The sequence below is a fragment of the Ursus americanus genome, chromosome 6 (genome assembly GCF_024610735.1).
Source record: "Ursus americanus isolate L20-20 chromosome 6, mUrsAme1.1.p, whole genome shotgun sequence".
Classification (NCBI taxonomy): domain Eukaryota; kingdom Metazoa; phylum Chordata; class Mammalia; order Carnivora; family Ursidae; genus Ursus; species Ursus americanus.
This window is the reverse complement of record NC_142132.1, coordinates 22,268,054-22,285,343: the sequence shown is the minus strand read 5'-3', so window position 1 is coordinate 22,285,343 and position 17,290 is coordinate 22,268,054. Positions and strand designations below refer to the sequence as shown.

The 17,290-nt window shown below is 42.3% G+C and overlaps 1 protein-coding gene across 4 annotated transcripts in view; it reads right to left on the bottom strand.

Moving 5' to 3' along the window:
• The window catches only part of SORCS1 (sortilin related VPS10 domain containing receptor 1), a 483,023-nt gene that overhangs the window by 84,851 nt on the left and 380,882 nt on the right, over positions 1-17,290 (bottom strand). For all 4 annotated transcript variants that reach the window (XM_045803063.2, XM_087862723.1, XM_045803062.2 and 1 more), the window contains exons 10-14: positions 13,167-13,313; positions 4,748-4,850; positions 4,409-4,485; positions 2,456-2,547; positions 1,081-1,188 (exon numbers count right to left, since the gene is read on the bottom strand). In XM_045803063.2, the coding sequence (XP_045659019.2) occupies positions 1,081-1,188; positions 2,456-2,547; positions 4,409-4,485; positions 4,748-4,850; positions 13,167-13,313 (527 nt within the window). The remainder of the gene's footprint in view (positions 1-1,080; positions 1,189-2,455; positions 2,548-4,408; positions 4,486-4,747; positions 4,851-13,166; positions 13,314-17,290) is intronic.

The window sequence follows — 17,290 nt, the reverse complement described above, 5'->3', positions numbered from 1 at the left end:
TTATGGAACAAATTGCTAATCTGGCTATGTGTTCGGAGGGCAAAAGTGCAGCTATTAGGCATATTAAAGTTTTGTTCATCTCTTCTATCATTAAAAGAAGGGAAGAAAAAATTAGAAAAAAATTACAAATAGTACAAACTACTCACTATGATTTTTAAATTTTCATTCATGACAGGGTTGACTACTTTAAAACCTTCTCTCTGTTCTCCATGTCCAATTTTCCAGGGGAAGAAAAAAAAAACCCTCACAGTTTCATATTTCAAATTCAAAGCTCATGTTTTGAAACCCTTAAGCTGGCAACTCATTAATCAAGTCTTTCACAAATTAATGATCATCACTTTCCGGACAAGAATGAGTGCAAATACAATTTCACAAGAACAGATTGTCCTCACGATTTTTCTAATATAGTCTCACAAGTGGGTTAGGTAAAGAGCCAGGGAAAAAGAAAACCCTTTGTGGGGTTTTGATCAAGCTCTGTGTTCTGCCTTAAAGTGAAATCATTCTTATATGTCTGTGATTTTCTGTATATTGAGTTTATTCTTAAAGTTTTAAATTTACAGTTTTATTTTCTATTGACATAATCACTTCCAATTTTCATAGGCCCATTCAGTGTAGGAAGAAACAAGCTGTGCCCTTTTGCTGCCAGCCCTCAGTGTGGGTGTCCTAATTAGTAAAGAGCCAAGAACATGACCACCCACATTTTTCTTTCCCCTTTGCTGAGAAACCATGAAGTCAGATGTACTGACCCTGCTGGCAATTTCAAATCTAACAGTGGCAAAGTGAATAGGCTTTGCTAAAAACAATATGTTTCTGGGGGCACCTGGGTAGCTCAGTCTATTAGGTGTTCGAATCTTGGTTTCGACTCAAGTTGAGATCTCAGGGTTGCGAGATCGAGCCCCACATGGGGCTCCGCTTACGGAATGGAGTCTGCTTGAGATTCTCTCCCTCTGCCCCTCCCCTTGCTCATGCTTTCTCACTCTCTCACATAAATGAACAGATAAAATCTTTGAAAAGAAAACAAAATACAACATGTGTCTGGATTTAAATTAAGACTAGAAGACATCATACTTTTCCACTTACGTCATGATTAGAGTCTCTTCCCCAGGCTCACCCAGAACCCCATCCACAAAAAGTGGAATAGATGTGAAACTGTATTTGCTCCAAGATCTCCCTTCATCAAAACTCAACCTAATGAAAGAAAAAATAACAGGCATTAGATCTCAAAAGAAAAAAAAAAAAAGTCCTTTCAGAGGAAAGATCCTACCAGCCAGGAGAGAATACATTTTAGAAGTACCCGGGGCACTGTCAAAGTGAGCCTTTTATATGAATAAGTATTCTTAATTACATCAGAAGGTAGAAATACAGTTAGCCAAGCGATCTGGGACCCAGATGTGTTATAACAGCCATAAGGGGAGAGCTGCATGAAATGGGAATAATAATAAGTCTTTGACAGAATTTTTTTTTTAATTTGGATATTTTATTAGATCTTAGATCTCAATGTGACCCTCTCCAAAACCTCACTACAATCTAGCAGCAAGCCTGACTGGTGATTCTGAAGAGCAATAGCCTTCTGAGACCTACTTAGATGGACTTGAACCAGCTGCCTCTAAGTGAGCAAATCCTGGCGGCTTCCTTCCTACCCTGTTACAAATCCTAGCTGACTCATTGAGGGAGGGACTGGCTCTTGAGAGTAAGAGAGGTCTGCAACCCTGCTGGTCACACAGGATGTTTCCTTTGCTCTGCCTTTCTCTGTGGATGTCTTCCCTCAAGCTAAGCCTCTGTTTCTCTTACTTCGGTAGCTTTCCCGTAGGTCTCCAAAGTAACTAACACCAGAGGGAAAATCACACTTTTGGTTTTGAACAAGCTTGCATATGGAGAGAGCTCCTTTCAAAAACACAGATGAAGGAGCCTACTGGAAAGCATTCTGGAAGTTAGGCCTTACACAACCATCTGTGCAAGACCTACAACAGGTAGAGTTCCTCCCCGCCAAAGGAAGCGAAGGAAGTAGGATTGGGGGAAGGAGATAAGAAGAGACGTGCCCTGAATTGCTGATCTTTGTGCAGAACACGCATAATGAATACGCATTAAGCTACTCTTAACTTCTGCCCATTGTACCTGCCACCACTGGACCCAGGAGCGTGCTGAAGGAATAAGGACGGTACTGGGGAGGGCAGTGGCATCATGCAACTCCTCTCTCAGGGGAAGAATCGATCTCAATCTTTCTCTTTCTCAATCTCTCTCTCTCCCCTTCCGTCCTTCCTCCCTCCCCTCCTTCTACCTCCTCTCCTCTTTTGTGAAACCGCGGACAATAATCTTATTTTAATAGAGCAAAGGTATCAGTTATATTCTAGTAGACGTTGACATTTTACTACAGACACAGTCCCCATCTGACAGCCTGACCCCTCAACTGGGCTTAGCGGTATGGAGCCATCCGGTGCATGACTCATGCCTTTACCAGAGGTGTCGAATCGGGAGAGACGTGTGCTTCATAGCAACCAGGACTCCGCCCTGATCCAGATACAAAACACTGTGCTCTTCTTCAAAGATCTGCAAGAGGAAAACACATCCACATGGACACACACCCACAGCCACGCACGCCCGGAGTTCAGAGAATTAGTCTTCGTCTGAGGACATAAATCCCTCCCGTGACAGAACAGGGTTTCCCCAAATCTTTGGAAAGACAGTTACAAACAATGCTTCCCAAGGTGGGCCGCACGTACCATTAGAGTTATATAAAATGCTTTTAGGTGTGCCACAAAAGAAATCTGAAGAATTAATAGCTACGTATTCATGTTTATATTCCCATCTTGTTGGGTAAGTTCTGTTGATTCCCACTGATGACGATATCAGATGGTAACTGGGTTACCATCATATTATATAACATCTTTAGAAGGAAGAAACCTTAGAGACACTTTACTCCAACATTCTCATTTTGACAGATGAGAAAATTTAGAAAGATGTGACTTGCCTAAGGCCAGGCATAGAGTAACTCCTGGGGTTGGGACTTGCAGGATTACAGTGCCCTTTCCAGATGTAATTATTTCACAGTTTCCAAGTATTACAGAGGAAATCTGTTCTTTTTCAATCATAGATTCTCTACCAAGCCATAAAGTAGTTCTGATCAAAATGGAATCAACTTTGGGGACATGTGTCATTTAGGTTTTTCTCCAAATGTGGAGAAATCAACTTGAAGTCAAGTGGAGACAGCCTGCAAACAATTTCTGTGTCCTCTCCATACGAGAGGCGTGCTGTTTTCTCATAATTGCATCGCTGGTATTGCCTTGTCTGTGGCTACACTGCAGACATAATTATTTTCCTCCCTGTTTACCTCCTACACCTAAGAGGTATCCCAGGACTATAATGTAGAGAGTTGTCTGCTTGGTTTGGGTGCTGGAAGAAACAAAGTGGGATCCTGACTTGAACTATTCTCCAGAGGCAGCTTAATAGTCCATGTTCCTACATACCTCCAAGATCAATAGCCCTGAGGTTTCTTAAGGAAATTTCTTTCCTGCCTTGCTCTTCTCAAACCATGTGAATCACACGGAGGACTTACGAAGAGTCTGAAGGTAGGAAATGGTAACTGGACCATAACATGGCTATCTCTGTCTAAAATTTAAAGCAGAGTGCTCTCATTTCTGTGTGATTACCTGTGCATTAGATTTCAATTTATGGTGCTAGTTATTGTATGATAATTAAACGTCAGTAGGTTATTAAAATATATTTATTGAAGTGTAACAACCATGCATTAGGCACATATCTTGTTATGATTGCTAAACCTCATTAAATGCCTGTTTGATAAGCTACGGGTATCTAATTTTCATTTAGAAGAAAGAGAGGAAGCATTTAAGCTAAACACGTTGGTTTAAAGTGATTCCATTTCTACCTTTCCCAACATATGCACCCTGATGGTTATTACTCTGTCTTCGGCACGTGAAATTTAAACATTTCAGGATACCACCTGGGTAATAGCTGTTTCTGTATCACTGCATTCCTCTCTACTCTGACTCCAAGGCAAGGGGAATTTATGGAGGCAGCTAAGTATTGGGTGTATAAACTACCCTCCGGGCTCCATGTTCCCTATATAATAACCTCTTTGGGATCCTGGTTCTCCTTCATGGAAAAAAATTCAGTTAGATCCAATTTGGCTTCATTGTCACTTATAAACTTTCTTACACAGAGGCTCTGGAAAAAGGGTCATTTTTATTGAATGACAAAAAGAAATCACATTGCATAAATATTTGCTAAACTCAAAGACTTACTTAAGACTCTCATAAAACAAAAAGGAAAATAAACACATTGACGAGCTTTAGGATTTCCATATAGCTGAATGAGTTCCCAGGATTTAACCAAGCTGAACAATGTTTAAGTCATTTAAACTGCAGCAACTCGACCCAGGATGCCTTCTTACCTGCCTCCAGGTGTTCCCTGCATCTGAAGAGACAAACATGCTGATGTCGCTGTCTGATAATTCAGAACCTATATTACCTAGAGAGAGCATGCCACCATTAGTGAAAGGAGCTGTTTGCAAAAGCTAACAATGGGCTCTACTGGATATCTACACTGTCCAAGATGGACCAAGACTGTCAACACTATGTGAGCAGGGTTTTTCAGCATAGTCGCTTCAGGGTCAATGGTTTAGGTGACTTGCAAAATATTTTTGCTTGCTCATTAAGTTCCCTGCACTGATATCTAGCTTCTTAAAATAAATACAATTTGCAACAGCAAGCCCACCAGGTAAGCTTCTTACCTGAAGCCACTATGATGCTGGGAGCTGTGTCTCGGCTGGCAATGATCCCTGATGTGTAGGGATTCTCGGAGACCTTAAGGTGAAGGTGTAGTGAGCAATAAGGCTGAGAAGAGGAGAAATGAGGGTCATGAAAGCATATAATCTAAATGGTCATTTAAAGTCCAGATTCAGAGCATCCATGCATTCACCCACCCATCCCCTCTAGCCATTCACTCATGCACTCATCTATTCCACAGATATCTGGTGTCCACTAAGTACAAGACAGGTGCCAAATTGGAGAAGGAGGGAGCATCTTCATTTTAGGTCTGATCTACTGCCTTGATTGCCATTTGGCCATTCACAAATACCTCAGTACTCTATCTGTAAAGCACTAGGTGTAGCTTATGAAAGACTTATACTGACTAAAATTTGGTCTCTGCTGTTACGGGGTACTTAATTTAAGATTTTTCTATTGACTACCATAAACAGAGACTAGTGTAACAGCCAAAGATCAGTAAAGATGAAACATGAAGTTCTAGAGGCTGGCATGACTATGTCCAGCTTTGGATCAGGGAAGGCTTCAAGGAGAAAATGGTGCCTAAGGCAAAGATGGGGAAGGTGTGAACTGCAGGTGAGATGTTCAGGAAGACAAAGAACATTTCAGGCCTGAGTGATATCAGTAACAAAGAAAAGAAGCAGAAGAGTTTAGCCAGATAAGACAGAGGAGGAAAAATGGGATTAAAAAGTCAGGAAAAAAGATTTGCTCAGGCTGGGAGGGATCTGAAGAAGTCAGCTAGCACCATTTGGCCACTGTCCACTGGAGACCTTAGTCTCAGTTGTCCAGAAGAAGCTGTATGATACGTGAAACTCTCCTAACATCCACCAGGTAATCAACACAGTACCATGCCAGGGTAGGATCAGAATCAGTATTATTCAATATAAGAATCATGCTTGTAGACAAAATGCACTAGTAATAACAATTCAATGAAAATTTAAGGGACTTGTTATTGGTGTGTAAAAATCTTGATCAAATTCTCTGATTAAGATACCAACAGTTTTCAAATACAGGATAATAAATCTTATACGAATTTCATTTAAAACAGTTCTGGTACTGGGTTGTCAGAAACTATAAGTTTGTGTCTGAACCCACATCTTTTTTCATCTCTCAAAAAGATTATTTTCTAATCTTATCAACTTGAGTTTTTGGAATCACCAATGTATCTCTGTTATTACTTTCATTCTGCTCTGTAAGTCTCAGCCAGCAGATATTCAGAAAGCTACAGAGATACAATGATTACATTTATATGGGATAGAATAAATGACAAACCAAAAATGAAGCTCAGGAATGAAACCGGCCAAAACACTGGTGAGGTGAAACAGTCGATCCCAACACAGCCTTTTCTCACTGCCAAGGCAGAGTAAACTCTCAAGGGATAATGATCATTGTAAATGATGGGTGTTGCCTGCAAATTGCATGGAAGGCTTTCAAAAAAAGGAATTTTTACTTTACAACGTTTCATAAGAGCAAGGAAGCCTGCACCTATAAAAAGAGTCAGTCGGACCCAGATGTTTGGCATCCCTTTACCCGAGAGGAAGATGAGAACGGTACGGTTGTATGCTGCGGAGGTTCCCGGGCAGGGCCGTGCTGCACGCAGACACGCTCCGAGACAGGATAGAGCAGAGACGGCAAACCATGCCTCCATGAGAGTTTTCCTGACAGCCGCAGCCTCTCGGGATCTCCCCTTCTCTGATTTACAACAGTTTATTTGACCATGTGCAGTCTCATATTATCTATTTGAGGTATGTACAGTTTTACCTCCCTAAGAGATAAACTCTGCAAATAAAGAGAAAACATCAAGCACTACACTTTGAGTCTTCTGTGGAACCTGGCATAGAATCTAAAAAAGACAGTCAATAAATGCTTGGAGTATCAAGCAGTGCTTTATGTGAGGACCTGGAAGACCTTTGTTGACTATTTTACTCAGAATAATGCCAGAAGTACGTTGGGCTAATGTATAAACCACGTCATCAGATTAATGTTGAGTATCTCCACGGCATTTGAAGAAGTCAAGAACTCCTAGGGGATTAGCCTAGGTCACATGGGCTTCCTGGAGGGCCTTTTGTGTTGCCCAACAGAGCAGAACATCTGTGGCTAAGGGAGCACCCAGTCTGCAATCTTGAGCCAGATGTTTGCCACGTTCTTCAGCACCCAACAGTCTAGAAGACTGTGAAGCTCAGTTGCCATCTGACCTGATCAAGGATTATTTGACATAGGGTACTTGGCGTTACAAAGGAAAGGGGGCATTTTCAATCAGCCATCTCGGCACTGTTCTGTTGCTAGGGCTTTCAGAGGCTCGAAATAAATTAATTTGAGAAGAAAAAAACACCAGTTCAGGCCGTAGCAGCAACATTAGAAGTGTTCTTTTTGGTGCACTTTTTTCTCCACTCTCACATTTGCAGTACTGGATTGCCCCCAACTGGTATGAGGAGAATATTCTGTGGCTTTTTCCCCCCTCCTTCCATTTTTTTCAAGGAAGTTATATAGTCTACATCAATGTTCAAAGAAAAATACTGGTAAGTGACTCATCTTTACATTTTTAAGTTAAACTTTTGTACCTGACCAGTTTTGACCATCTATCAAAGTCAAGTCACCAAAAATTAACAGAGAGGTTTCTTATAATGGCTATCAATCCACCGCCAATTCCTGCAAGGACACAGGGCAAGGCTCTCTAATTGTTATGCACATTTTTTCCAGGCGGGGTGCCCTTTGTCTGCCTCTCCTTTCCTGCCTTCTCTCCAGCCTTCTTGCCCTCTTTTCTCCCATTACCAACCACGTCATAAATATCTGAGTATCCTTCCAGAGTAATCTCCACTTCAGTAGAGCCAAAGTACGGTTTGTCCCAAAGGCATCTATTCCCCTTATCTTTTCACATGAAAAAATACAGAACTTTACACTGAAACCACCACGACCTAGCAGCTGACTTACAGAGAATGGAGAGAGCAGCATACATGTTTGCAAACTGCCCCTTGTGTCTTCACACACGGTCACAGGGCATGGCATATCATCAACTGGTCAGTCCTAGCAGCAACTAGACCTCTTGGCTTTAATCTTTTCAGGATCAGGTCTAGAGTTTGAGGATCTGAGGCAAATTAAGGACTCTATGCCAAGAAAAAATACACAAAGGCAAATGCACACAGAGTTCTGTGTTCAATTTCAGGGAGTTCACAGACTCCTCTAGGTCCCAATACTTTCTTTTGCCTTCTTCTTCTTTTTTTCTTATTTTAACCAGTGAAATCCTTTGGTCATTGCTAGTGTTCAATAAATGTCTGTTGGATTTAATTGATCCATTAACTAGCTACTGTCACCCTAGCACTGTGGATGGCCAACGGAGAATTACTAAATGATAAGATATGCCCCCTCCCAACATGAATTAAATCAACTTAAAAAAAAAAACTGTTAAGATTACTTGAGAATAATCAGCTTCTCAGTCCACTTCCTTTTTCCCCCAACCTCTGTACTAACAGCCTTTAGGTCTTGTCTTCATGGTACCCTTATCCCTAGGGCTCCTAATCTGAGTATTACACTGAAAAGCCAAACTGGACCTTTTATAAATAATAAGGCAGCAGCTGAAGTCTTAAATAGTATCCTCCAAATCCACTCCCTGCATACACACATTTGTGCTGCTTATGGTCCTGAATTGGAACTAGAAATCCATTAGATTTTTCGTAAAGAGTCAATGGCAAAGAAGAGAGAGGGCTCTGTGCCAAGAGGCTGAGTCTGGGGCATTCAGCTCCACTCCAATACAACATAACATGCGGAGTCACAGCCTGTGCAAAGGAGTGGAAAGCATCGTCAAGAATCTCCTGGGGTAGCTGGCTGCTTAGCTCCGACAGAGAACTGTCAAGTGAATCCATAAGGAAGTCACGGCTTCTCTCCACAGAACACTATGCTTTCCCTAAGGACCCAAAGGATTTGTCACAGGCTCAGCTCACACTCGCCTCTTGGGAGCCCAATCCCGAGGCTTTGGAGGCAGGTGGACCATGACCTGTAATACCCCATCTAACTGTACAATGCACTCTTCAGAGAAAAGAAATCCTAGCTGAGCCCTCTGGGCAATCAGTCTAAAAGTCCTAAAAATACAGCCCCAAATTACTCTGGATGTCTTATTTCTATAGAATGCATTTTACCAGGGACATTCCGTTTGGGGCTGTAATTCTGAAGCTGTTTCACATTTGTAACAGCCCTGCTGGAAAATCTCCTTTCTAATCACTAGCCTATGCTTTCGGTGACACTGTCACTTTCCAAGTACTCACAATCTAAAAGCACTTTTTATCTCCTCTCTGCCACCAGCTCCCAAGCCTAAAGAAGGTTTTTAACGGTCCGGGTCTCCTGTAGCTCAAAGATTTTCTTTCCTATTCTGTGCCTTTGGCAGATTTTTATAAGTGATTTTCGTCCCTGCCCCCACTCCCTTTGCCATTGCCTTTCCTCAGTCTGTTTTCTAAAACTCAGATTGAAACTACATCAAACAGGGTTAATGAGGGAGGCAGGCCAAAGGACTCCTGGGTGCCATACGTTCAGAGCCCATTAATTCATCTTTGCTGGGACTTAATGAGCCTACTGATGTTGTTAACTGTAGGGTCAACCTGAGCCTCTGAGCTTCAGAGTTGGATATTATGACAGATCCCTCAGTGTTGTGGTCAGTGGCAAGAGGAAGTTTCCACTCAAGTTCGAATATGAAACTCCAACACCACCTGTCAGTGGAGCATCGACTTCAGACCGACAACACCCATAACAACACCACATGCTGAACACCTGCCACGTGGTTGATTCTTGAGCTGATCCTCTGGAGTGGCCAGAGACACAGCCACAGTTCCTATACTCATGTAGCTCACATTTTAGCAGGGGGAGTTAAAAAAGACAGCTAACAAACACATGTGCTGATTTCAGAGAACGAGAACAGTCATGGATAAAAAAGAGTTGGGCCACGTACCACCTTAGAGAAAGCTTAGGAAAACCTCTGAGATTAAGGTAATCAGGCAAGAATCTGAAAGCCAAGAAAAAGCCAGACGAGAGAAATGGCATTTTAAAAGAAATAATGGTGAGAAACAAACTGAGGGTCTCAGAGGGGAGGGGGGTGGGGGAATGGGATAGACCGGTGATGGGTAGTAAGGAGGGCATGTATTGCATGGTGCACTGGGTGTTATACGCAACTAATGAATCATCGAGCTTTACATCAGAAACTGGGGATGTACTGTATGGTGACTAACATAATATAATAAGAAAACATTAAAAAAAAATAAAAGAAATAATGGTGAATACAATGCCTAAGACATAAAGGACCACAGTGAGCTAAAGATATGGAAAGAGGTGCTGTCGTCTCACAGGACAGCCTACGTAAGGAAGGAGGGAGACAGAGGGTGGACAGCAGGCAGGAGAAGCACACAGGAGCTGGACTCTATGAGGCCTCACAGGCCATGGTAAAGTACTGGAATTTTATTCTACCTGAGAGTTAGAAAGTCATTAGAAACTTTAAGTAAAGGAGGGACAAGATCTGAATTTTTAAAGCTCAAGTTGATTTCATTTACATAAAATCTGAGAAAAGAGAAATCTAATCTATAGCAAAGGAAAGCAGATTTGTGGTTGTCTGGCCCCGGAGGAGTGGAAACTGACTGCAAAGGGGCACAAAGGAATTTTTGACGGTGATGAAAATGTTCTATCTTGACTGTCGTAATGGTCACATAGGTATCTACATATGTCAAGATTCGTCGAACTATACTCTTAAAACAGGTACTTTTTTATGAATGTTTTACCTCAGTAAAGTTGGATTACAAAAGGAAAGTTCTCATCGGTTGCTGTGTGGAGAAGAGATTGCCAGGTAGAGACAGGAGGGCCAGTTGGGAGCCTGTCACTGTAGGGCAAGTGAGAAATGATGGTGGCTTGGCTTAAGACAGTCCCAGTGGAGATGAGTAAGCAAGCTGATACTGCATTTATATTCTGGAGGCATGGCAGTAAGACTTCCTAAGCGCCTGGGTGGCTCAGTTGGTTAAGCGTCTGCCTTCAGCTCAGGTCATGATCTCAGGGTCCTGGGATCCAGCCCCAAGTCAAGGCTCCATGCTCAGCAGGGAGTCTGCTTCTCCTTCTCCCTCTTTCCCTCCCCCCCGCTCATGCACGCTCTGTCTCAAAAAAATAAATAAAATCTTAAAAAAAAAAAATAAAAAGACTTCCTAAAACTGGGCTGGAGATGGAGCAGGAAGCACTTCACTAAGTGCTTTGTGTCGGAGGCATTTCTAACGACCCGTTTACGGTGCCGGAGCGCTCACAGGCAAGTGTCTTTAGGTGCTACGGTTAATTCTCCCTCATGGGCATTGAATCTCCAAAGTGCGTGGTGGGAAGGAGGACCACACTGAGGCACGGGTGCACCCAATGCTTCTCCAGCCAAATACCATGATGTCCCAACTCGGAAGAGCGAAACTAGGAAGGTGGCTCTTTTTTTTTTAAGATGCACTGGGTGTTATACACAAACAATGAATCACGGAACACTACATCAAAAACTAACGAGGTACTGTATGGTGATATCCTTTGCAACAAAGAAGGTCAAGCCATGGCTGCTGGCATCTCCTCGATAACATAGTAATAACAATAAAAAGGAATCATCAAAAAAACAAAAACAAAAACAAAAATAAAATGCTACCGAAGGGGGCGCATGAGTGGCTCAGATGGTTAAGAATCTGTCTTTGACTCAGGTCATGATCTCCGGGTCCTGGGACCGAGCCCCACGTCCGGCTCCCAGCTCATGCAGGGAGTCTGCTCTTCTCCCTCTCCCCCTGCTTCTCCCCCTGCTCATGCTCTCTCTCTCTCTCTGTATTTCTCTGTCTCAAATGAATAAATATAAAATAAAAAAAAATAAAATAAAATGCTACTGAATAGTGCCTTGTACAGAGTAGGTATTCAATAAATAACTGTTACATTTCCTTACTCTGTCATTGGCTTTGTGCACTTAGGATAACAACTGGCTTTTCTCCCCTTGTGAGCTGCCAGTAATAAGGATGGAAGCCGGGTGGGAGGCTGGATTTTAGATGGCTTCCTTGATGCACAGTGACAATTGTGATATCCTTTGCAACAAAGAAGGTCAAGCCATGGCTGTTGGCATCTCCTCGAGTAGGAGGGTGACCCGCCTACAGTCGTATGAGATGAACCTGCAAAGGGGCTGTTCAGACTTTACAGGACAAAGGAAGCTGAGTGTGGATAATATCAAAGTCAGAATTGTATGAAGACTGTGAACACTGATGTGTACGTGTGTGTGTGTGTGTGCACGCGCACACAACCAGACTATTCATACTAAAACAAAGTCTCCCCTGTTTACATACTGATCCCTCCTTTTTTATACATTGTTTCACAGAAATTAGCACTTAAATGTACTTTTTTTTTTTTTTTTGCAATTAATCCCCTCCACATTCATTTAGTATCTATTCATGTGTCAAGCGCGGGGCAGAACCAGAGCTAAGAGGGGTGAGATGTGACCCTATAATCTCTTATTTATTAATATGGTCTCTTTCAAGTAGACTGTAAACTCCTCGAAGGCAAGACTCAGCTCTGATGCCCCTCCTGGACACCTTCATATAATCAAATATATAAATAAATTCATGCCGATCTATCTACTCAGTGTCCAAACGTTAGACAACTCAAATAAAGCCATACTTCAAAGGAGGCGTCACTAAACCTTTTTTTTTTTAAGGGCCAGACAATAAATACTGTAGGCTTTATAGACCATAGTCCCTGCTGTGACTACTCAGTTCTGCCATGAAGGGCAAAGGCAGCCACAGTCAGTATACAACTAAACAGGACTGTTTTCCAGTAAAACTTTATTTAGAAAAACAAGCGGTGGACCATACTGGCCCCACAGGCCATACAGTTTACCAACCCCAGCTTTATGGAATGAAACATAAATGAATGGAACATATTATAAAAAGTACAAATAAGGGTTTAAATCAGTGATTCTTACCCTTGTTTGAGGCATAAACTCCTCTGAAAATATGACTAAACACCTTTGCTGGAAAACATATCTACAAAATTATTTCAGTTCATCAGTTCTACAGCTGAATTTATGCGTTCATGGGAATGTACGGGTGTATATCACCACCATACACGGAAACTATCACATTCTCCCTGGAACTACAATTTGAGGTCCTCAACAGAACTTGGTTGCAGCTCAAAATCCTTGACGTGAGCAAGGAGCCCACTCATGCCCTCTTACCTCCTGGCCCAGCACAAAAGGCAGCACGGTGACTCTTTTCCACACACGCTGCCTTCACGCCCAGCCCTGTCCCCTTTCATTCACCAGGTGAACAAGGAGCCCTGGAACCATGTTCATCTGCTTGTTTAATAGCCGCTTCCAGCCCTCCGCTGTGTGGAACATTCTTCTCCAATGTGAAAACTCACCAGTAAGCAGTGCACAGGGTCGCCCCTCAGATCCGTGTCCGGCGCCTGCAGCAAACGCCAGTCTCGGCCCTTGTTATACGTGATGAAAGTCTTCACTTGGTTGTCAATCTTCTTGTTAGCCAAGAACATTCCCTTTATCCCTGCTACCTGGGAAAAATTGACATGGCTGAAAAATACATCAATTTGAGATAGGATATATTTGTTTACTTAAAAAAAAAAAGACTGTCAAATGTAGCTATAAGCACTTTCCTTGGAGAAAAGTGAGGGTGAAGATGGGGGAATGGGGGTAATGCTTAAGTATAATGACTCCCTGGACTGTGGGACAGAAAAGCAATACATCTATGTCCCTTACGGTATGGTGGCTGTATTCTAAGTTTGACGGAAACTTCTTATTTCCTCTAAGGTAGGTTGGTGGGGGATTGCAGTCGCCTAGAGCTACAATCTGGTGCTTTCAGTTCTGCTCTCAGTAGATGATACATACATAGGGCTACTTTAATTTTATGTTACACATAGCACCCATGGTCTTAAATACTTGATCTCATTTAATCTGTGTAACAGTCCTCTTTACTAAGTATCACTTTTTTTTTTCACATATGAGGAAACTGAGGCTCATCCAGATAAAGTGACCTCTCCAAGGCCATGATGCCTAAGGTCACACAAAGAGTTAAGTGGCAGACCTGGAATTTTAACCCAGAACTGAAGGTTTCACAGACCATGTTCTTAACAACTATCTAAGTCATTGAGCTATCTACAGCCTCTGGCAATTGAAAAAGGTCAGTTTAAAGCTCATGAGCCAATTGCTATTGTCTTTTCCCTTTTTTTCTGTAAAAAGATGGCTCTATTAACCCACTGAAATATACTGAACAAAAGAGAACAGCTTTTAAACATAAAGAAGCAGTGGTTTTCCTAACCTGTGAAATCACTTCCTCCTCCATTCCTATAACACCTTGTTCCCACTGTAAACAGTCCTTATTAATTACTTGGCTCTGACAATATGATTGCCTTCTGCCTTCCATACTTGAGGAAAGAGGTCAAAAGGAGAAGTTGATAAAGCCGTGTGATAACAAATCGTGAATTGTGTACCATATTTTTCAAGTGTCTTTGAGTGTATTAAATGCATTCATAGCCATTTTACCCTACTTGGAATTATGACAACCCAGGAAGGCTGAGGGCCGGTGAAGGAAGGGTCTGCGAGCAGCAGTGCAGGCCATCCCATTTAATGTTCACAGTAACCATGAGACAGAGTTACCAGCAGCCACATTTTGAAGATAAGGAAACAGAAACTTAGACTGAGTGGCTTTGTGGAGTACAGATAGGGAGGGAGTAAGTGGACAAGCTAACAAGCATATTTGAACCCACTTATCCCAGGCTCTTTACAGGAGAATATGAAAATTTTTAAGCAGAAGAGTGAAAAAAATAGCATGAGTCCGTGCCATTCACCCAGCACTATGCAAAACCTCCGATATATACAAAACCTCCGATATTCACTACAAACCAGCCTCACAGTTACGGCCCAGATTCTACGGACGAAGAAACTGATGCGTAGACAAAATTTAATTGCTTACGATAATAGAGAGTTGGGGTTCGCATTAAAATCTGAGTTCCAATGGTCTTTTAACAAACACAGCTCTGAATTTCTCAACTCAAAGAGGGAGGGTTTCGATCAACAGAATACGTACATTTTACCTTGGCTTTTGACACCGGCAAACCTCATTAGTTTGTACCTGCTGATGTGGCATATGGGGTAATTGAGAGTTGGACCAACTTCGTATTCCTTTGGAATGACAAGTTTGTTAAGCAAATAAATAGTATAAACGAGTAGCTGGGAGGAATACTTTTAACTACTCAGGAAAACAAGCCTCATTTTGGGCAATCGACAGCAAGCAGACAGTTTCTTATGCATTGTTGATCCTCGACAAATGTGGAAGACATAAATTCCAGGAGCACTGTACCTCCCAATGTTGGTACGTAATTACAAATAGTATTTAGTTATTCACTAAACCAGCTCCATAAGGACAGCTCACCAGGGAACCCCATATTGGTTTTGCATATGTTCCAGAGGCTGTTACATATTTAAATATGACTAAACTGCCAGTTCTTTAAAAATGAAATTTCATGAATCAGAATTTTCACAAGTCATGCTCATTTTCTCTCCACAGTGTACTCGTCCATGAGAAACAACGCTGCCTTAACCATTCGAGACTCCAGGTTACAGTAAATATAGAAAGGATGAAATTACTACCTATTCCAGTAGTTTCATTGCCCATTTTCCTTCCTGCCCTCTCCCTCGTTTGGCAAGTGTGTCAGAGCAGGGTTATATGTGTGTAGGAGCTGGTTCATTTGATTTGCAGAAGCAGTGACTTTATTGGCCCCAAATGCTTGGCATTATCAAATGCCACTTGAGACGAGAGCTGCGCTTTGTAATTCGTCTTTGGCAGCTTGGCCTTCGGGTTTATCTTGGGGAATAAAACTTGCCAAAGTAGAGGCAATGGGTGACAATGGGGGACAGAGCTGGAGTGGGTCTGCTTACTTTCTCTTGTGGCCAAGGCACTTTGTGAAAATCCCATTTGTGGTGTCTTTGTATTTTTCCTGCTTCTTTGGTCCGCCCTGCAGAGATGGTCACCCTGGCTCTTCAGTTTTTTGTGCCATCCATTGCTCCTTTTGCTCTGAGCCTGAGAAGCCCATCTTTCTGGGTGTCTCGATGCCCCTCTAGGCATGAGGCAATTTCCTCAAGGGCTCTTTTGGGAGGTCTCATCTTATAAGATATTCCTTGGAACCTCTAGCCTCTTACCTTGGATATCACTTTAGAAATCAAGGGAGCAGTGTCAGTGCCCAAAATACGGAATGTGTGTGTACATGTATGTGCCTATGTATATATAAGGTCTGGGGTTTTATTCAGGATGGGGGGATAGGTTTATGTTGCCAGACAACCTCAGTACTCATCGTATGTGCAGACTTGCATGGAATGGGGTGGGGCTGACGGATGGCACAGGATGGGAAAAAGTAATATTCCCAACAGAGACATGCCTTCACGTGAACACAGTTTCTGAGGAAGATATTCCTATGGGAATGACACATCTCATGTCTGTCTTCCTTTGGGGAAAGACCTGTTACCCTTTTTACCTTTTCAAATTCTGCTCAAAAATGCTGAGTGTTTTGAGAAGCCACTTATCTTTCTTTGCCTTTCACAGGGGGAGTGTGATACCAGAAGTCTCAAAGGTAATTAGTTATTATTTCTTTTTCTCTAATCTCATAAAAGCCAAAACGCCATTTTGATTAGACTTTACATATGAAGTGTTGCAGCTGAAACCTCAGGCCACCAGAAAGCACATCCGCACACTTACACAGCTTCAGAGTGCTGCCCTCCCTTACTCTGCTTCCCTGCTTCATACAGGCCATCTCCCTCTCCCTTGGGTAAAGTGCTGACATGTCTACCCACCCACTTCCTCTGTTTCTCACATGCATCTCTAGAGGGTGCTCTTCTATTCTAGTCTCTCCCCTGCTCCATGGGGAGGCTAAGCTGGGAAGACCCCTAAACAAGAGTTTCTGCTTGTTTCTGACTCTTCTGCTAATTGGAGGTGATCCCTCCCACCCTCTTGGTCTCAGACTTCAATTATAAATCCAAGGTGTCAAAATTTGAAGAGAATAAAAATTATGAAACAAAAGCGTGGCAAGAAAGAGAATGTATTCGTGACTCAAATTTCTTTGGGCTTTGAACATAGGATAATTTTCTTTTTTAATTTTTAAAAAATTATTTAAATTTATTTTTTAAAATTTTTTTATTATGTTACGGTACCATACAGTACTTCATTAGTTTTTGATGTAGTGTTCCATGTTTCATTGTTTGCATATAACACCCAGTGTTCATTGCAATACGTGCGCCCTCCTTAATACCCATCACTATGCTAACCCATCCCCCCCACCTCCCCTTCCCTCTGAAACCCTCAGTTTGTTTCCTGGAGTCCATAGCCTCTCATGGTTCGTCTCCTCCGCTGATTTACCCCCTTCAGTCTCCCCTTCCTTCTCCTGATGTCCTCCGTGCTATTGCTTATGTTCCACACGTAAGTGAATCACCAAGGAAATGCAAGAAAAACAAAGCTCGGGTCTTCACGTTGCCTGATTCC